Source organism: Carya illinoinensis, chromosome 9, assembly GCF_018687715.1.
Source record: "Carya illinoinensis cultivar Pawnee chromosome 9, C.illinoinensisPawnee_v1, whole genome shotgun sequence".
Taxonomy (NCBI): domain Eukaryota; kingdom Viridiplantae; phylum Streptophyta; class Magnoliopsida; order Fagales; family Juglandaceae; genus Carya; species Carya illinoinensis.
Genome location: NC_056760.1, coordinates 3,908,321 through 3,928,239, shown reverse-complemented (window position 1 = coordinate 3,928,239; position 19,919 = coordinate 3,908,321). Strand labels below are relative to the sequence as shown.

The 19,919-nt window shown below is 35.9% G+C and overlaps 2 protein-coding genes across 2 annotated transcripts; one reads left to right on the top strand and one right to left on the bottom strand.

The window, feature by feature from the left end:
- Positions 1 to 6,207: 6,207 nt before the first annotated feature.
- Positions 6,208 to 16,307, bottom strand: LOC122275607 (RRP12-like protein). Its single transcript, XM_043084730.1, has 18 exons — positions 15,617 to 16,307; positions 14,933 to 15,479; positions 14,463 to 14,714; positions 14,191 to 14,279; positions 13,370 to 13,580; positions 12,294 to 12,502; positions 11,969 to 12,196; positions 10,689 to 10,864; positions 10,438 to 10,531; positions 10,264 to 10,320; positions 10,029 to 10,163; positions 9,349 to 9,417; positions 8,499 to 8,609; positions 8,210 to 8,371; positions 7,994 to 8,122; positions 7,745 to 7,846; positions 7,170 to 7,261; positions 6,208 to 7,071 (listed from the first exon to the last, which is right to left on the bottom strand). Exons 1-18 carry the CDS (start codon positions 16,169 to 16,171, stop codon positions 6,681 to 6,683), a joined length of 3,609 nt encoding a protein of 1,202 aa, XP_042940664.1. The 5' UTR covers positions 16,172 to 16,307; the 3' UTR covers positions 6,208 to 6,680.
- A 2,016-nt stretch (positions 16,308 to 18,323) lies between these two features.
- On the top strand, positions 18,324 to 19,919 carry LOC122275944. Its single transcript, XM_043085292.1, has one exon. It carries the CDS (start codon positions 18,324 to 18,326, stop codon positions 19,917 to 19,919), a length of 1,596 nt encoding a protein of 531 aa, XP_042941226.1.

The following is a 19,919-nucleotide window of genomic DNA, read 5'->3' as shown; positions in this document are numbered from 1 at the left end:
ATGAATTAATATTGATATACAAATTAGTAAGCGATTGTATTTATATATAACAAAATTCAAATAATAATAATAATAATAATAAGTATTACAATTTACAAAATAAAAGGAGAGGAAATAATTACAATTTATTATTTCCAGCATCATTCTCTGTGAATTATGGAAGGCCGCGAATGATGTTGGTAAAAAGTCTTTTCCTAAAAATGTTGGAAATATGTGATTCTTTTCTAATCAAGTTATATAATTAATTCATGACAAAAAAGAAAAGAAAGTATTTTTAAGGTATACATCCAATGAAAAATAAGTTGTATTATTTTAAAGAGGGTAAGTTTTGTGCATATCATCTGAAAAAGAATACAAATTTAAGACTTATATATATATTTTTTTAATTGTTACAATGCGTAGAGCTTGTACATTCTATTACATTACACAATGTTTAGCTATAAGGTGGGAATTGACTATTGTGCAAATAAGATCCCATTTGGATACAATAAGTATTAATTCATCTTATTTGATCTCATAATTATAATTTTTTTAAATTTTTACATAAAATAAAATAAATAATTCAAATTTTTTAAATTTTAAAATAAAAATATTAAAAAATAATATTTTATTTTACTTTCATCTCATCTCAATTTACTATCCGAATCACATCTAAGTGTGCGCTTTTTCTTTTTTCGCACAATGACTCTTGTTGTAGACAAATATTAGGTGATGTAGATTAATATGTTTGACATTATCTAAACTGACGTGTGAAATGTTTATAATATATGCGATCGTTGTAATAACGAGAGAATCACTTTCAATCTGCATAGAGTAAAGATTTATCCCAATACTTGACTTATTGCATGAACTGTTCATTCAAAAAATAGAGTGTTTTTTAAGCCATTGTGTAGCGGCGAATCTCGGTATGACATTGCGGATCTTAATTATTATAAAAAGATATCAAATCAATCTCATAAGGTCACTTCACGGTAAAGTTGAGGGTTCAATATTTATATCTTTCACGCAAGATTAATTAAAATGATACTCAAACTTTAAGAAATAATGATTTTGGTGGGTGAACTTACGGACCATTGTGGCATATGCTTTACTTTTCACACTTTGGAATTTTGAAATTCCAACATATATAGATAGGACTCCACTCAAAGTTTTCCAATCAAATATATATATGCATTAAGAATTTAGGCTTTGAGGAGCTGTTTCTTTTCTTTCTATGTTTGTGAATAACACGGGTAAGCTCACAGCTACCAGTCCATTTCTGTTAGTTGGAAAATTTGTTAAAATAAAAAAGTAAATTTTAATTATTATCTCGTTCAAATAAATGATAATGATAAATGGTATGTGATATCTAAAAATAAAAAATTATTACTTTTTATAATGTTTTAATGGAGTTATAGTTATATAATTTACTAGTCATTTAGAATATAGATTCATATGTGATTTGTATGAAATCTCACATTAAATATAAGTAGTGTATGAAATTTCGACTATGACTTTAAGAATATAGGCATATATATAGTCTATATAGGCCTAAATAAAAATAAGTGACATGTAAGATCTTATATTAAAGGTTGTTCAAGATATACGTAGAAATCGAATAATGCTACATATAATCGTAAAGTGTATAAGAACCACGTAATTGTTTTGAAAAAAAAAAAAATTATTATTAAAAAATTAAATTTTTCAGATAAATTATATATTTATTATTTTTTTCAAAAAAATTATGCAACACTTATATATTTTATAATTATAAATATCATTTTGATATAATTATGCTTTCAAATGGTGAATATATAAGGATGTTGTCGCTGAAAGAAGAGGCGAGAGAGTATCCACGCTGCTGCCTGCCGATTGGGTTGGAGGTAGTGGTTAGAAAATGTCCTGAATAAAGACGAGGCCAGAGACTTTCAATTTTTGCTGACGGTAGAGTTTGTAATTCCCTAGGGCTAGGGCAGGCCGTTGGATGTGGAAAATGATGTTGCCGACTTTAGTCCCTCATGTTTCACGCCAATGATTTTTCTTTACAAAGTGGCAGAAAAACAAGTACAACTATGCATAGTTGACCAAAAGCTTTTTTGTTTTTTTCAAAATATTCTGATTACTATAGCAAATTAGGCTGTAAATACAAGTGATTTTTAGGGATTTAGATATCCTAAAAATAGGAAAACAAGACGGTTAATGAACTCTACAGTATTAAATGCAGCCCGCAAATGATATATAGACCCAATATTAATTATAGTGAATTCACATGATATTGGGTTTATATCTCTTCAAAATTGAAAAAAGGATACGTACATGTGCTATTTATTGTAATTTTGGTTAGGACTGCGTTGTCAATCTTGTTTCTTCAAAACCCATGAATCAAAAATGGGGGAAAAAGAGAATAAATTGATTGGGCCTTATGGTAGGCCATTATGCACATCCGCTTCCATATTTGATACATCTACCTTGGCCCATGGGCGTCGGCATCTACTTCAAATTACTCTCATAACTTTAATACGTGTCATTATCAATTTTATGAATCTCATTTAAATTTCATATCGTGGCTCACATTGTGATACTTTATTTTTATGTATATTTTTACTGAATAAATATTTTAATTTAATTAAAATATTAGTTCTTTTATTTTAATTTATTATATTTTAATTGGATTTATTTAGTTGTAATATTTGTTTTGTGGAGCTTTCTTTATATTAATTATCGTTTTGAATTTAAATTGATGTTATTTAATTTAGTTTGTTTTTTAATTTAAAATTATGTTGTTAGTTTTTACTAATTATTTATTATATTTTAGTTTGATGTGGTGTTTAAATTATTTTATTCGTTTTATAGTTTTTAAAATTGTTTTCTTCGAATCAGTTTTTGGACTCCGGATGTGAGAATTGGATCTCATTTTTTTCTCCATCTTTTCTTTTTCTTTTCTCTTTTTCTTTTTCTTTTTCCTTTTCCTTTTTCTTCTTTTTTTTATTCTCTCTCTCTCTCTCTCTCTCTCTCTCTCTCTCTCTCTCTCTCCTCATTATCGTCGTTCAGCTTCTCTGCCCAGAACCGCCGCTCGCCGGCGACATGGCCGACACCACCCATCCAGAAACCTTCCCCTCCGGCTGGCGCACCTCCCCACCAAATTTCACCTCCCTCCAAGCCGCACGGTTTTTGTACATTTCCGCCGCCGTCGTTCCACCTCCGGCTCCGGCCACCATCTCTTCACAACTTTATCACCTACCTCTTACCGTCCTAAACCACCCATTTCTAGCCCCAATCCGTTGCCAGAGCAGCTCCCACGAGCTCAACTCCGTTTTGTCCTTTTTTCGCTTACACTGCCATTTCTACCGCCACCCACGGCCAACTCTCACTTCCATTAGCTTCATAAATACCTCTAGGACATTCCCTATCAATTCCAAGTCTTGGTTTTTTCCCGTTCGAAAGTGGGTATTTTATAACCCACGGCCACAGTGTATTTTACATTGTTACGTTACTTTTTCTCCGCCATTTGCAACGTCGTGATCCTTCGAAAATTATCTTTTAGCGCTGTAAGTATTTTTCTAAACTCTATTTTAGATTTAAATATATTATTATTTTTACAATAAATTCATTAACTGGTTGGTTATTCTGGACTGAGTCCAAGGAGTCGAGGGTCGAATGAATTTGAGGATGAAATTAGTTATGTTTGGTTGATGTTGAGATTTATTGGATATTTTGTGTCTTAATGTTTGCATTGCATAGTGCATACATGTTCATGTGTAAAAAGGAAAATGAGGTTTTCATGTAATTGCATGTATATACATGTGTTGGAACTTGAAAATTGGGCTTCAAGTGAGAAATGTTTTTTGGTATATATGAACGATTGGATTGACTGGTTTGAATCAGAGACACGTGTAGGGATGGTGATGAGCAGGAATGGTGGTAGAATCCCGCCTGTGATTCCCGCCTACGGTGCACGCGACGTAAGGATGGTGGTAAGCAGGGATGGTGGTAGAATCCCGCATGTAATTCACACCTACGGTGCATGCGTAGGGATGGTGGTAAACAGGGACGGTGGTAGAATCTCGCTTGTGATTCCCACCTACGGTGCATGCGTATGGATGGTGGTGAGCAGGGATGGTGGTAGAGTCCCGCCTGCGATTCTCGCGCTACAGTGCTCTGATGGTTTGGTTTTTGGGCCATCATCTGGGATAATGGCGAGACTATGTTTAAAGGAAATGTTTTTGGCCAAAATGAGATTTTTTGGCATGCGTGGAAAATGTAGATTTTGGGACATAGGCATATGGCATCATGTTCATGCATATTGTTGTGGCATGGATATATTTTTATCTTGTGGCTTTTAGATTATTACTTACCTGCGGCACTATTTTAGTACTGTAGATTTTGATGCAGATGTCGAGGAAAAGGAGGAGGCTGAGCCCGATGAGGCAGCTCCACCAGAGTTTTGATTTGGAGTTTTTATGTATTGTATTATGGTTTCGAAACTATATTAAGACTTGTAATATTTTATTATGTATGTTTTAATCGGGTTTGTATTAAACAAAAAATTATGGTACTTAGTTATAAGGTTTTTTTTATCCGTTACGTGTTTTTATTGCACACTTGTTGCATGTACACACACTTGGCACTTGGCGATAAGGTGGTGACTCGTGTTGTCATCATCTCGACGTCTCAATTTTCACGTGTCTGTACGTGGGATTTGGGGCCGTCACACACATACCTCCCTCTCTCCTTCTCAAACTCTCTATCAGAAAATCCTCCAAATTGTTGGCAGCTTTCTCCTCCTCCTCCTCTCTCTTTTACCTCTCATTCCCACATTTCTCCATCTCTCTTTTATCTTCCTCTCATCCTTTCCATCCCTCATTCTCTTATCTCTCTCATTTTCTCATTTCTCTTCTTTTCTTAATTTATTTTATTTACTTCGAGGTTGAAAAAACGAATCTACAATCCACCGACACCTCTTATGAAGCACGAGCGCTTCATAAGCCAATCGTTAGGAAGATAGTGACAAATAACTTAGGGATGTAAACGGTTTGGTTCAGTCCAATTTTGTATAAACTTTAGAACCAAACCGGTATAGACCGTTTTTGCATTTTTAAGAACTGATCCCGAACTGGTTATTCTTTTAAACCAATATTTTTAGTTTGATTGTTTCGGTCTGTTTTGGTTCGATTTTCCGGTTTAAATCAAGTGCCAATAGTTATATATATTACATATAAAAATGATATACATTTAAAATTAAAATTTTATGTTATAGATTATAATATAAAATTATTTCATATATAATTATATAAAAACTTCATATATAACTATATATATTATATATAATAATGTATATAATATTTAAAACTAATTATATATATTTTATAAACCAATATAGTGTCGGAAAACTAAGAACTGAAATTGAAATTGGTTTAGCCGGTTTTTAAAATATAGGAACGGGTCTCGGACCGGTTCAAAACCGAGCTAACTAGTCCGATTCGGACTAATTCTCTAGTTTTTTGGTTCAAATTTTTACCCCTAGGATCACCCATTTCGACAACTTATTCCGCCATCAGATCGTTTAGATATGACTTTTATAGCTGATTTCAAAATCTACCGAAATAGATGTAAATTGTAATTCGTCATTTTCACATATATATCTTTATGCTTTCATTTTATTTAGTTAAATAATACAAAAAATAGGTCGTCTCTTGGATGTTTTATCTATAGAGATTAGTCCTCTCATTCTTTGGAGGGTAAGTAATAAGTCTTTGTTTCAGGCAAAGTGCTGTCTTTTAGACAGTTTGTCTATAAAGAGCTACATCGGTAGTTAAAATCATATTAGTCACAAAGAAATTTTTTGTGCCAGTGGAACTCCCAATGCAGCAATTGGTTTGTAATATGAGAATTTTCCTATATGTATCAAGTTATGGTTGTAATTTTTTTTTATATGAATGAATGAAATCAGTTTCCTATAAAAAAAAGAAAAAAGAAAAGAAAAAGAAACAAAGAAAGAAAAAAAAAATCATGACACAGGTATCTAATCTAATCAAATTTATTTATTTAATTTTTTTCATATTTTTTCATAAAATTAGTTGAGAAAAAGTATTTTTCATCATAAATTTTGCCACCTCAGTCATTAACTGTTGTCATTTTTAAGTGATTGCAATTTTGTGACGTGTTATCAATGTAATGGAAGCCTTCGTTTCTATAAACCATGAAAAATTAGAGTACTGAATCACTCGGTAAAATTTTATCGGCAAGCTTTTGTTTGATAATTTAGAGGGGACTGAGACCCCTCAAAAGTGTCCTACAAACGAGATTAGGGATCGGAATTTATCGAATTACACCTAGATACGGGAAATGAGCACGCAACACAGACAAATATGTATACATTAAGCCTTCCTGCAACATCCATGTACAGTTATCCTTCCAACCAGCCACAAGCATCAACAGGTACACTTAATTCGCTTGACCAGAAGTGATGACATTTGCTCATTTCAGCACCTGCCAGAAGCCCATCTTTAGAAACATCAACGGATCTTGTCCCACTATTTCCTTCTTGATCTCCGCAGTTCTGCGAGAGGACTTCCCGGCAAAATAAGTGGCTTGCTATCCTCCTCCTTCACGAACGTATATCTACACTTACAGCAATACAAGGAGACTGTACCGAACTCTTGTCAGAAGCAATTGCTATTCAGACTTGTGCACATTGTCACTCATTTGTTGATTTTCAATCTTTTCCTCCCTAAATTCTGGTGTTTGCGTGATTTGGAAGCACCAGAATGTGTAGGAACTCTGGCTTTATCTTTCTTCATGTTTGTCAACTCCATCTGTTTTCTCTTTTTACCGATTGTTGGACCAGCGCTGTAACCACTCTGGCTCTTTTTTAGTCTCCCTTCTGACTGACCCTTTATTGATTTTGCATTATCAGAATGCATATCTCTGTTAGTTGATCTTAAACCGCTACTACTACCATTAGACCAGTGGCCTTTGTTTGAGCCAGGGGTGCGGGAATTATTTTTCTTCTCCCTCTTAGCCTTCCTTTGTTCTCCTGAATCATTTTCCTTGGATGGATAAGCCCATTTTTTGTGTCTCCTTTTATCTGGCCTAAAAACATGTAAAATAAGTGAGTTCAGAGGTAATGAGACCATGAGGATCTGAATCTCAAAACAATAGATTGAAAAAAGAAAATTATTCAGTCATACATGGAATCAGAAGCCTTAGTAGATGAATATGCAGGCATCATTTCCGTATCACCAGTGCCAGATTCTTTGGAATTTGTTTTGTTATGGCGGTTCTGCAATAAGATACGCCATAAACAGGATTTTCTATCAGATATTGGAATACGACTGTTCATCAAATTCACTTTGAATGAACTCCCAAACAGAAACTCAAACAAAAATTTCAGTCACAGGTACAATAGATTCAATAGGTTTAAACCCACAATGCTCATTTATTAAGGGAAAAATGTCTGCATGTGCGTTTACTTCATGGGCTTCATCTCTATGGACATTATGGTTCTTTGGACAAGTGGAAAAGATAGTGATTTTCTCAAGATTATAGAGCAGATATTTCTAAAGTCGTAGAAGCATGTGGCTTATTCTAATGCATTTCATCAGTAATCCACCTCTTAGAACAAGGCCCAATTATCTATTGTTATGAAGTCTATGATCTAGCTCTGTTTCTGTCATTCAATTGCTTGAACAAGTCCTCTCTCTCTCTCTCAAAAACAGAGAAATCTAGAAAAAAAAAATAGGCCAAAGAGAAAATGAAGAATTACCTCAACAACAGTCTTAAGAAAACTCTTATATTTCTCTGGCGTCACTGACCCCACTGCTGCAGAACCACACTTCCGTAACATTATCTCCATTATGACAGTGACCTGTAGATAAAATAAACATGCATATGTACGAAGATTAACAAGGCAGGACAGGTATCCATCTCCTCCACCCACCCCTCTCTTTCTCTCTCTCTCACTAACAAGTACTCATTTATTATGGAAAAAGGTTAATGCTAAATTTGCACGTGCCTTTTCTCTAAAGTGATGTCTGGAGACAGATGACCATCGGAGAACTTCATTGACAATTTCAGAAAGAAGATTCCGCAGGCCATTGGCTTCTAAGCAGGAGACTAGCACTTTCACAAAACCCAAAACAGCCTGTTGAATACGCAGTCATCACATTAGCATACAAGAAACACTGAACCAACGCCCGAATGAGGAACAACTGAGTAAGAGAAATCTCACCTTTATAACTTCCACAGCTTTGCTATGCAGCAACGATAAAATAGATGGTACCAGGTCAGGCATGGAAAGACATATATCGGCGTCCTTATATACCAATCCTGACAAGGCAGACACTGCTCCACTCTTTATATGAGGGGATGAACCAGAAAGATAGCCCATTATCTGAACGTTGTAAATCATTAGATATTAAAGAAGAAAGCAGCTGTGAAACTGGTGATATACCAAAGGACCAACAGTTAAACCATCACATAAAATCAGACATTCAATGCCGACTCCTTCATGCACTTACCATGCTAATCAGCTTATTATAGGGTGGATCAGAAACAGATGGTGAGTCTCTTAAACTGGAACTTATCATAAGAAGTACATCATAAGCAGCTTTTCTAGCTTCTTCCTTGCCCTATAATTAAGAAGCATGCACATATTATTAGTCCACCTCTTGCATTGTGAAGTCAACAACTATTGCTGAATACAAAAATGGAGTAATTAATAGAGAATACCATATCAGGCTAAAAATATGTACACAAAAGAAAAAGAAGGATCCTGGTGCAGTCAAACAATCCCAAACTCTCAAGTTATCATTCAGAAACAATTAATCAAATCAGAGCTTTTACTCGGTTCAAGGACTCGTAATCTGACTCCAAAACTTGAGGCCAAGCTTTTCTTCCTGACTGGGGAGAATGATGCAGCCATTGGAGGAAAGGTCAAGTTGCTGTGATTGAAATCATTTCAGTTTTAGCAACTTGAAGCTTTTCATGTATGGGGTTCATGTATAAAATTGGAACCAGACAAGTTCTTTATGATTTTGAAGTTCTTTCTTAAGAGCCTGGGGTTAAAGAAGTTACTAATTAGGATTTTTGATCTCATTCGTATTGAGAGGCATAATGTGATTTTATGCAACTTCAGCAAATTAAAAATATTTTGGTGGTTAAGAGGTGTAGGCATTTTATTACGCTTTTGCACACAAGGTCAAGTCCAAAGTTTACCAAGAGATTTCCAACCGGTACTTCTGTTTTAGATGTAACCTTGAGAAACATAACATTAACTTCACAGAGAGCGAGAGATTCAGCTTGGCCCTAAATTAAAGTTTGAATAAAGCATAGGCAAAACATCAAGCTTCTTTAAGTAGTAGCTCTTACTTCCTTTAAGGTGAGTATAATCTCGTTCAGAAAAAGAAAAGCCCTTGTATTCTCCTCCTCCAGGCTCATCTGCACGGCATTTAGGAAGGTATAACAAAAATAGTGTTAGAAACTCAACAACCATCTAAAACGTACAGAGAAGGCTGCTGCTTCACATATGTGGCAAAAGTAGAAATGTTTGAAGAGAATCAACAAACCATACATGATGTACCTAATTTTTGTATTACTTGTAAAAAATAAATGCATCCAACGAGTTGAAAGCACAGAATTTTATCAGCTCACCCATATAACCTTCAAGTTAGTTTTTGCTGCACGATTATTCTATTTCTATTAATTTTTTCCTTTTCTGAATCCACTTCTGTCTTACCATGCTGAAAAAGTAGCAGTTGTTATCCTTGACCAGTTGCATGATAGGCATCCCATAAGAATGTCAAAAGAATTGAAATTTGGATCGATACATTGCATTGGTCTCAAGATTTGATAATTAACATTAATAAGTGTTTGAATTTGATAATATTTTTACAATAATAGAAGTGGAGAAAGAGATTAAACTGAGGAAAGATGAAACCAAAGCTAGAAAGAGCACCAAGGAGCCTCTAATATACAGTTATTCATTAAACAATCATAAAACTACCCCATCCTAAAAACTAAGTTTATCATTTCCTTCGCTAACTCTTTACCTTCAGCGTGTGAACCATAAGAACGTGGAAACATGCAAAGCGATCTCTAATAGATGCAATATCAACAGGAGACTTGAGATCGAGTAACAGAGAACTCAGCTCAATAAATCGAGATGAAGAAAACCAAGCATGTTCCTGTACCATTGAATAAGACAAATTAGACAAAATTGCATCCATAAGGATAACAGGCACCAAAAATAATTAACATTATGAGAACTGTGATGCCAACATCAACCTCTAGAATTCTGCTCATGGTATGATATGCTTCACGATGCCCAGTCTCATCAGTTGCCTATAAACCAAAGATCGAAGAATAGTTTAGACTAGACTACATCCATTACTCATAGTAATAATAGAAATGGTAGTGACACAAACCATGTCACTGAGGTATTTAATTTCTATAACATACCTGAAAAGTATGCTTAATAAATTTATAGATAAGATCAATAAGATCCTCTTTGGCTCCTCCAACAAAAGACGATGCTAGCTCCATCATTACACACCTAAAAGAATAACCACATTAACTAAAAACTACATCATCAACCTATTTCATTACAAGAAAGTGAAAAAAAATGTTGTTACATTCTATATAGTATCATTTCCGCAGACTCCAAGTTGACTGATAACCCAATTTTCAACTACGCAAACAGTCACATTTACCTCTGAACATCTTTCTCGGTACTACTTAGATTGCCTTGTTCTTTATCAATCAACACTTGGTTATACTTTTCAAATTCTCCCTCACCATCTATGAACTGAAATCTCTCGAATAATGACATGAGAATCTTTTTTATTGATGAAGAATCTGTAATAGAAGCCAAGCATCCAATGGCATCCTGAGAAAATAAGAAGAGGAGTTATTTTATGGTATTTAGATATTAACTAATATGTAATACTGCCAATAGAAAGCTCAACCATAACAAATTTCAGAATGTACATGACAATTTTTTTTTTATAAGTAGAATGTACATGACAGTTAGCACGAATCTCAAACCAGAAAAGGGTTAAAATTCCATAAAAATTGATATAAAATCAAAAGACCACACATATAGACATATACTTATATTTAAGTAATTATTACAGACAGGGAATTTCAGCAATTTGGAAACCCATACGCTATATGCTGTTTTAGGTCAATTACCAAGTGTAATGGTTTGATAAAAACTTATTCCAAAAAAAAAAAAAGACTTTTACTCTCCAATACGCTGGTAGATATCAAATACCGTCTGGATTCTCCAAGAACCCAGCATGAAGTGGTTGGCCTGCCAGGTCACCTAAAGAACACATTAGGTTGGCATGTCAATGTTGGTAGTAACTGAACTTGTGTTTATTACCACCATGGAGTGGTCACAACTCCCCAAGATCAGGCAGTATCAGGTAAGGTTGATAGTTGGCACCTGTCTGTAACATAAACAAGTAGTAACAATTTTTTTTTTTTTTGATAGGTAAAAAGAAAATTTATTGATCTTTGTAAATAGGCAAAGCCCGAGTACACAGGGAGCAAGTAGTAACAATTTAAAGAGTCACAAAACTAAAAAAGGGATGGAACCCAAAGCTTTATTCCTTAACATTCTATACTTGTAGATGGCTACCATTTATGTTTCCCTAGCTTAAGTTTTCACGATTTTCTTGATCTTTTTACTTTCTCTAGTTAGGTATATCTGATACACTCAACGTACTTAGATAGTGCCTTTTTTTATCATTAACAACAAGGATATAAAAAAGAAAATAAAGGCTAAAAAGGCAATCAAAGCGGTACAAAACCGTGAAAGAAAGTTGCAAAGGTTCACGAAGGGTCGAGCTCTCCATGGCTACACTGAAGAAATTTAATTGTTTTATGGTTAAATATTGCAAATATGTGCAAATTAAAGGAAAGGGGAGACTAAGATAACATTAATCAATACCATAAATACGACTTCACTAAGTGACAAAAGGAGAACCTTTAGATATGAGCGCTTCTCAGGATGTGAATCAACAAATAAGTCTGTTAGAGCCTCGAGCAACTCTGTTGAACACGATTTCAAGGCCCTGATGTTTCTGGTTGCTGTCTTCTCTGAATAAGTGGGTATATTCCCAATCTCCACAACAAAGTCTTTTACTGCAAACAAATTTGATTGATCGGCATCTCTTCTAGAGCTAAGAACACTGTTGTTTTGAGACACAAGAACCTACTCAACAGGCCAACAAATGCATTAAAGATAATATAATAAGACAACAAGCATCAAATAAACACCCTGGCCCTAAACATTGTAAAGGAGAGAGCACCTGTAATGCAATGGCAATATTTTCATGCATGAATGAGTCCTTCTTTAGTAAAGGAATTAATATCTCAGCCAAAGGTCCAATATTTTGGTAAGTATCAGTTGGATAACGACAAAATCCAGGGAGTAGTCCCCAGAGGTCATGCGCATGTGCCAGCAGATCTTGACTGATTGCTAACTTCTTTTTATCAGTACTGATTGCTAACTTCTTAGCTGGAAAAGAAAGACAAAAAAGGATAGATAGATCAGGAAGTATTACACATCTAAATTCGCTTTTTTTTTCAGTAAACAAGAATTTTACTGATGATAATAGGCATCACCCAAGTATATGGGACTTCGTGGATTGGTTAAATGCATGACAACTATAAACTACAGCTTAGATGGAAATCATTGAAACCACAATAAGGTGTGAATATGAGGAAAAACACTGATATGGACAGAAACTTCTAATCCTCACTTAGAAGTTTTATAATTTTTTTTTTAATATATATATCAGTAAAAGAGGTTTGACAAGAGAAACACTTTGAAGTTTCATAATTAATGAGTAGATTTAATTTTTTACTCCAAAAATACCAAAAGGCTCTGGTAACAGGAATATATAAATGCCCAATGTCTTCAGACAGCAAGAACCAATAAGCTGTAGCTTAATATATCTTTTTTTTTTATCGGTAATCAAGAAGTTTTATTCATCATAAATGGCAAATCCCAAGTACACAGGGCATATACTTGAAAGATACCTATCTAGTTACAACCGAAACAAGAAAGTCATGGACATTTAGTCCATTACATACAATGGCTCCCACCCAAGAAAACAAAGTTTTGAAGAAAAAAACTTTCAGCTCCCCCAAGCTGTAGCTTAATATATCAAATGTCATTTAAAGGAATTTCAGCATTACAGGTTGGCAGTTCAAGCTTTAGTAAGGTGGAAATAATGTATGTTCCATCTCAGGAAGCAGCAGTAATGTGGACATGCAGAAAAGAGTCACACACTTCTACTTCAATTTTCAGATCACCGAAACAAGAGAAACTGTGGCAGAATCAAAATAAAGGATGGAGTCCCTTTATAAAGTTATGGAATACCTTTACGACTAGCCCGCTCAAAAGATTTTGCAAGAGGCACAATATGCTCCATATAGTACCTCAATGATGCTCCAACGACATAATCTTTTAAAATAGGTACCAACCAAAGGTTCATACAAGTGGAGTCATCAGTGTGAAGGGAGATAGGTAAAAGTGTAAGTATCCTCTCTGGTCCCATGGCAATTACAGCAGATCCAATACAGTTCTGAAGCTGTGTATCATTGGAGTAGAAAGATGTCAATCAATTATCAGTGGACACCAATTTCAATTAACTCATTTGCTTGCTAGCTATACATTTTTAAGCTTACCACACAGAAAAGTCCAGCAGAAGTTCAAAAATGAAAATTATAAATCAATAACATTCATACGGAACCTTGCAGATCCAGATTATAGTGTGGTAATAATAAATCCAATGAGTTGCTTAAGCTGTTAACAATTTACAACCTAATAATTAGCAAATATATATAGAAACTATGCTAGATGTAACAAAATCTCAGTTGATAGAGAAGCCCCAATATCTTCCCCTTGCGGATACACAAAAAACGAAAATCCAAGGGCTTCTTCTTGCCATTCCATACCAATTTCACGCCAAAACCTAAGATGAGGAGAACTTCTTGGGGGAAAAATTATAAATACAAATAACAAAATCCAGTTCACTATAAGGTCAAAAGACTAGCATGGACTTGGTGAATGATAGTCCCCAAAATTGTAAGTTTCTGGTAGATGAGAACAAAACCAAACATACTTTATATTTGAGTTGTCATTTCATGCTAATTCCCTTAACAGTATGGATAAAGTTAGAAGGAAATCCATTAACTTACATGGTTAGTGTAGGATGTGCCCCCACCATGAAGAATCAAGTCAGCAAGTTTAAGCACTATATTCTTCATAAAAACAAATGACCTCTCTCCTGTAAACAAAAAAGCGTAATATGAGCAGAAATTGTAGTGTCATTAAAATTACTAGTGTTTCTCACAAACAGCTGCAACAGAGATCTGAACAAGAAGTTGCAGAGTTTACAAATTGAACTTAGTAAAATTTTCTAAAGATAACATTATGCTACAGAATATAGTAATAAATGGCATATACGTACCAAGCTTGAGAAACAAAACAGATATGACGCCTAAAATATGCTCATTTGGAACACCATCAATAGCACTAAGGGCATTCTCAAAGATAGCACATATTGATTTCATTGCACTAGCTTCCATGCTCTCCTGACATTCATTGTCAAATTGTTTATCTTTGGGAGTCGAGAAAGATTTAGGATCCACGTGGTGACTGAGCAAGTCTTTCAAGATACTTGAAGTCTGTGATGCTGTGCTAGCCTCGGAATTTAGAAGACCTAAATGTATTGGCAGCATGAATCAGAATAAGTATTGATATACATAGATGAATAAGCCAAAAGAGGAGGGGGAAGGGGGGCACAGAGAGAGAGAGAGAGAGAGAGAGAGAGAGAGAGAGAGAGAGAGATGGTATGTAACAATCATCAAGATTTTATTAGTTATATTGCTACATTAAACTTTAGATTGTAATTTCTCGAAGGCTTTCTGAAAAACATACCTGCTAAAGATTCACAAACAAGAGGAAGACTTCTTGTCCACGAGCTTGGTTCTCCATCATGAAGTACATCCAGAGAACGTTTTAACAAGGTTGCTGCAGATACAACAGTGTCCAAGGGGTTCCTATCTCCCAAAGACACGTAAGAAGCAAGGGAATCCACAATGTTGTCCGTCTCCGGAACACCAAATTCAACTCTAGATGTTTCAAAAATTGCTTCAATAATTTTAAAAACGTGCCTTGTAAGCAGTGAGAAGTCCGACCTCACAAGTTTACACACTTCTGACATTACTTTTGAAGTGATTTTTGCCGAGAGATGGGGAACACTAATCTTCACTACATTTAACACATAAAGGACCTCCAGATGTTCGGGTTCAGACGATATTTCATCTTTTGACCCATCTACAGGTCTCAAACTACTTAATTTGATTGCCAAGGGCATGTGATTTTTAAGTAAAGACATTACCAACTTGCTCGCTTCCTTGACAACAGCCAAACACCTGAAAGACGTAAAAACCTTCTCAAGATAATCTTGAGCGCATCTCCTAACCTGCATTGATGCAATTTAAACAACTATAAATCATTTACATTAACTTGCTTTATATCTTTCATCCAATTAACACATTCAGAGATATATACACAAACGTAAACATAAATCGACGATCTATAGTATATACATGTCCATACCTTTGGACGCCGATCGACCGCGAGATTCAACAGCGTTTCAAACCCTAAGTTGATAGAATGCCAATCCTGCAAATCACAAAACCCTAACAAAACCCCCAAACACTTCACGACGGCTCTCACACTAGCCATGGCCAGCTCCTCCCGCTCCTTCCCAACCAATCCTACCAGCACGCCCACCGCCTCGCTCGCCTTTGGAGCTGCAATCCCCTTCGGCGGCACCAGCGGTACCACCATCGACAAAAACGACAACAGCGCGGCGATGGCGGTGGGGTCCAAGGTCCGGGAATTGGATGACGCAGAATCGATGGCGGCAGCGAAGTAGGCGGATGGGATCATGGGGAGGGACTCGGAGGCCAGGATCGAGCGCATGGCAACGGCAGTGGCGATGAGGTGGCGGTGCTGCGGAGCGGAGGACTTGGCGTAGCGGTCCACGAGCTGTTGGCAAAAGTCAGAGCCACCATTAAACAGCTCCGATTGTTCTTCTTGTTGGTCTTGAAGCTCCTGATTGCGCTCTCGTCCCGGCATGGTGCTTGGGGTTTCGGTCGGTTTTTTCATTGGTAAGGTTGTGAAGGGTTTAAGGAGGGTTTTGGGGAGTGATGGGTGCTCTAGGATTTTGGGTTTCGGGTTTAGCCGCGATTTCGTACGGAGCGTTAAGTTTTGGGTTAGGCTTGTTGAAGTTTTCGTCTTGGGCTTGAGGAGAGGAAATTGGGAGAGTAAAATGATGAGTATACTACAATCTTTTGAAAAGCCTCGGTCCAGTAATAATTATAATAATAATTCATATAAAATATAAAAAATAATTTAATTTTTTTAAATTTTAATTTTTATCTCATTTTATCATTTATCTAACCAAACAAAATTAAAGAGCAGATAATTGTACGTGTGTGGGTCTCATGGAAACTTCAACTAGATCTATTGTCAGAAAACAGTTGGCCACACAGAAGTCAAGAATCTCTGGGGCCTTTTATTCAAAACCATGATCTTAAGCGATCCCACCCGTCAGATGCCCCTCTTTCTTTTTGGTTTAACCCACAATAAATTTTAGGAGCGTGCATTCACCTTCCAATCACGTGGCAATAATATTTGCCCATAATTGAGTAATTGGCACGAAGAAGATTTAAAAAATAAAAAATAAAAATCACGGGGGAACACATGAAACCATTCCTTCTATGGCATGGCAAGGATAAGTAGATAAGAAAGACTAGGGATGAAAATGTGGCATGTAGCGTGACACTTTCAATGAAAGAGACAGACAAGGAATAGATCGAACGTCGAGTGAATTTGAAAGCAGGAGCTGTGAATGTTCCTTGCCTTTTCTTTTGTTTTGACTGCTTTTCATCTCACTTTCTGGAAAAATTAATAAGAATAATATGGAAAGCTGCTTTAGATTAAGAGCATGTTACACCTGTAAACAGTGTTTGTTAGTGGAACAGAGATAAATGATTAAACGGCTTAAAGTTGAAGGGACGGGACCAGCTTTTTATTTTTTATGACATGCTAAACCTATTGCCAATCACTAAGAACAAGAACAAGAATAGTGACAAACCGCTAGAACAAGTAGACACCGACAATGATTATGGCATTTTCAACATTTCATATACCACGCCCTGTTTTCTTTATAATCCAAATTAAGCCAAAAAAGATTTGTAAATAATTTATAAATAATAAAAATAATTTAAATATATATATAAATAATTATATTTCCAAACAACAGAAATATAAACACATACGAGTTGGCTGTTTAACAAACACAAAGGGGGTTCTTGCAGTCATTGGACCTACGAAGAGGTGTCCTGTCTTCTTAGCACTGGATTCCAATCTAACGAGCCCTGACGATCAATCACATCCCGCATTGTCGGCAGGATTTTTTTTTTCCTAATTTTCGTTTACTTGTTTTCTCTATTTATTTTTCCCTGAATTTAAACGTGCTGGTTGATCTGCGTTTGTTGACAAACATTGTCCCTGTTCAAATTATATAAAAATAATATCACAAATTAATATATATTTATATGATTCGTCATATTATAAAATTATTTTTATTATAAAATAAATTTAACAAATTATTTAAAATTCTATCAATTTATAAAATTAGTTTTGTATAATTATTTTATAGTTCATATATTTATCATGTTTCTGGTTTATGTATTTTGTCTATATATTAATTTTAAAATTCTGAATAATTTTTCTATAATCCTATCATTGGTAGAAGACTGAGCTTGGACATTTCAATGAAAAAATCTTGTTTATTATTATGAGTATTGTCGTATATAAAATGAATTAGAATCCAACCTATTAAAATGAATAAAAATAAAAAATAAGATAAGGAAAAGATAAAATTAAAAAAGATATGATAAAAAAAAGAAAAAAAAATGTAAAAGTGAAGTAAGGAAGATTCAACTGAATAGAAGATACTCTCTCTCTCTCTCTCTAAGTTTTTACAGTATGGTCGAAAAGGCTGAATGGAATTGGTATTTTTGTTTAAACTATATCACTTGGATTACAATTTCAGCATTTATTTCTTTTAAAATGGCAAGCTGATAAGTACAAGTACAATTCTGTTTTGAATATACAAACAGGTACAAGAATTATTTAATTCATGAAATTGCCAGGAAAGAGGTTGTGGACAAAATTAGCTCGTGGCCACGTCGGCCTTCGGCTCTGTAGCAACAAAAAAACCCAAGCTGTGCGTGCGAGTGAGTGAGAAAGAATGGGACTCTCAGCGAAGTCCAACGCCAAAGCCAAGAACAGCAGCAGCAGCGAGAACTGGGGTATGGGTCTCCTCCTAGTCTTCTTCCCCGAGGATAACCACGACTCCATTGTTGAAAAAAACAAGCTTTTCTCCTCGTCCTCGCCACCTTCTTCTTCTTCTTCTTCCTCTTCTTCATTGAAATCCAGCATTAGGAGAAGCAGCACTTCCAACCTTATCCTCTCCAAAGCCCAATCCACCATCTCCATCTGTGCCCTTTTCATCTTCATCACCCTCCTCCTCTTCACTCTTTCCACCTTCGAGCCCACCCCCATTAATAGAACCCATCCAACCTCCCCACGAAGATTCTTGTCCCAAAAACCTCCACCGAATTACATCTACAACCCCAAGCCCAAACCCAAAACCAATAATAACCACAATTCTGAACCCCGTTCCTCATGGTTCTGGAAGATATTTACGGAAAAGTCAAACAATGCATCAAAGACATCAAAGACTGCTCTTTCACCAACTGCGCTACAAGGAATGGGAACTCTGTATAGGCGAGGTACCAAAGCAATGAATGATCTTGTTGTTGCTCATGTGTTGGAGGATGCCACAGAGGACGACTTCCGATTGTTTTCGAGAGCCTTGCATAGGTCTGGCCTCACAGCTCGAGCCGACATAGTTTTCATATTTGCTACTTCGTCGTTTTCTTCCAGATTTGGTTCCATTGTTCAAGAAGAAAATGACTCGTTTTTTAAGCTAATTCGCCATTATAAGAAATCGAACAGTACTACTTCAAAGCGGGTGACGGGTTTTGACGTGACTCGTTTTACGAAGGCTGGAAAGAAAGAGAAGAAGGCAATGGGCGGGGAGCCCATATGGGGTAAGAGAATTAGGAGCAATTTCAGTAACTCGGCTGGTGAGGAAGGGGAAGCTGTGTCAGCCGAACTGAGTTATGGATCGGTTGTGGGGTTCGAATCTTCCGAGCTTGACCCGGAGAACTCGCTTTCCGGGTTTCTGGACAAAGTTCCGATGAGTTTGAGAAGATGGGCCTGTTATCCAATGCTACTCGGCCGACTTCGGCGGAATTTCAAGCATGTCATGCTGGCGGACGTGAGGAATTCGGTTGTACTAGGTGACCCACTCAGCCGAGTCAGAAACAGAAGTCCCTTAACAGTTCATTTATCAACCAAGTCAGAGAGTTCTTCCAGCAGGCATGGCAAGAAGAACTCGGACAAAACTCAGTCCCATCGTCCAGTCAACTCGGCCGTCATAATGGGTGGAACTCGAGGAGTTCGTCGATTGTCGAATGCCATGTTAACCGAAATTGTTCGAGCTTCAATGCAACACAAGAAGAAGAACTCGGTTTCCGAATCGTCAATCCTGAGTCAACTCGTTGCCAGTGAGTTTATATCAAAGACCATCACTTTTATTACATCCCCCGAGTCGATTCCGGATATGAGTTCACTCGCCTATCTAAACTCAGCTCCTCCCATGTCATCGTCAGATTACCCTGTAATCCAACGCGGTAATAGTAATCATGATTATAGTTCTGTCTTTAGGAAGTTAATATGTTTATCTGAAGTGGATTCTTCTGTCTATAGGGATTGTTAA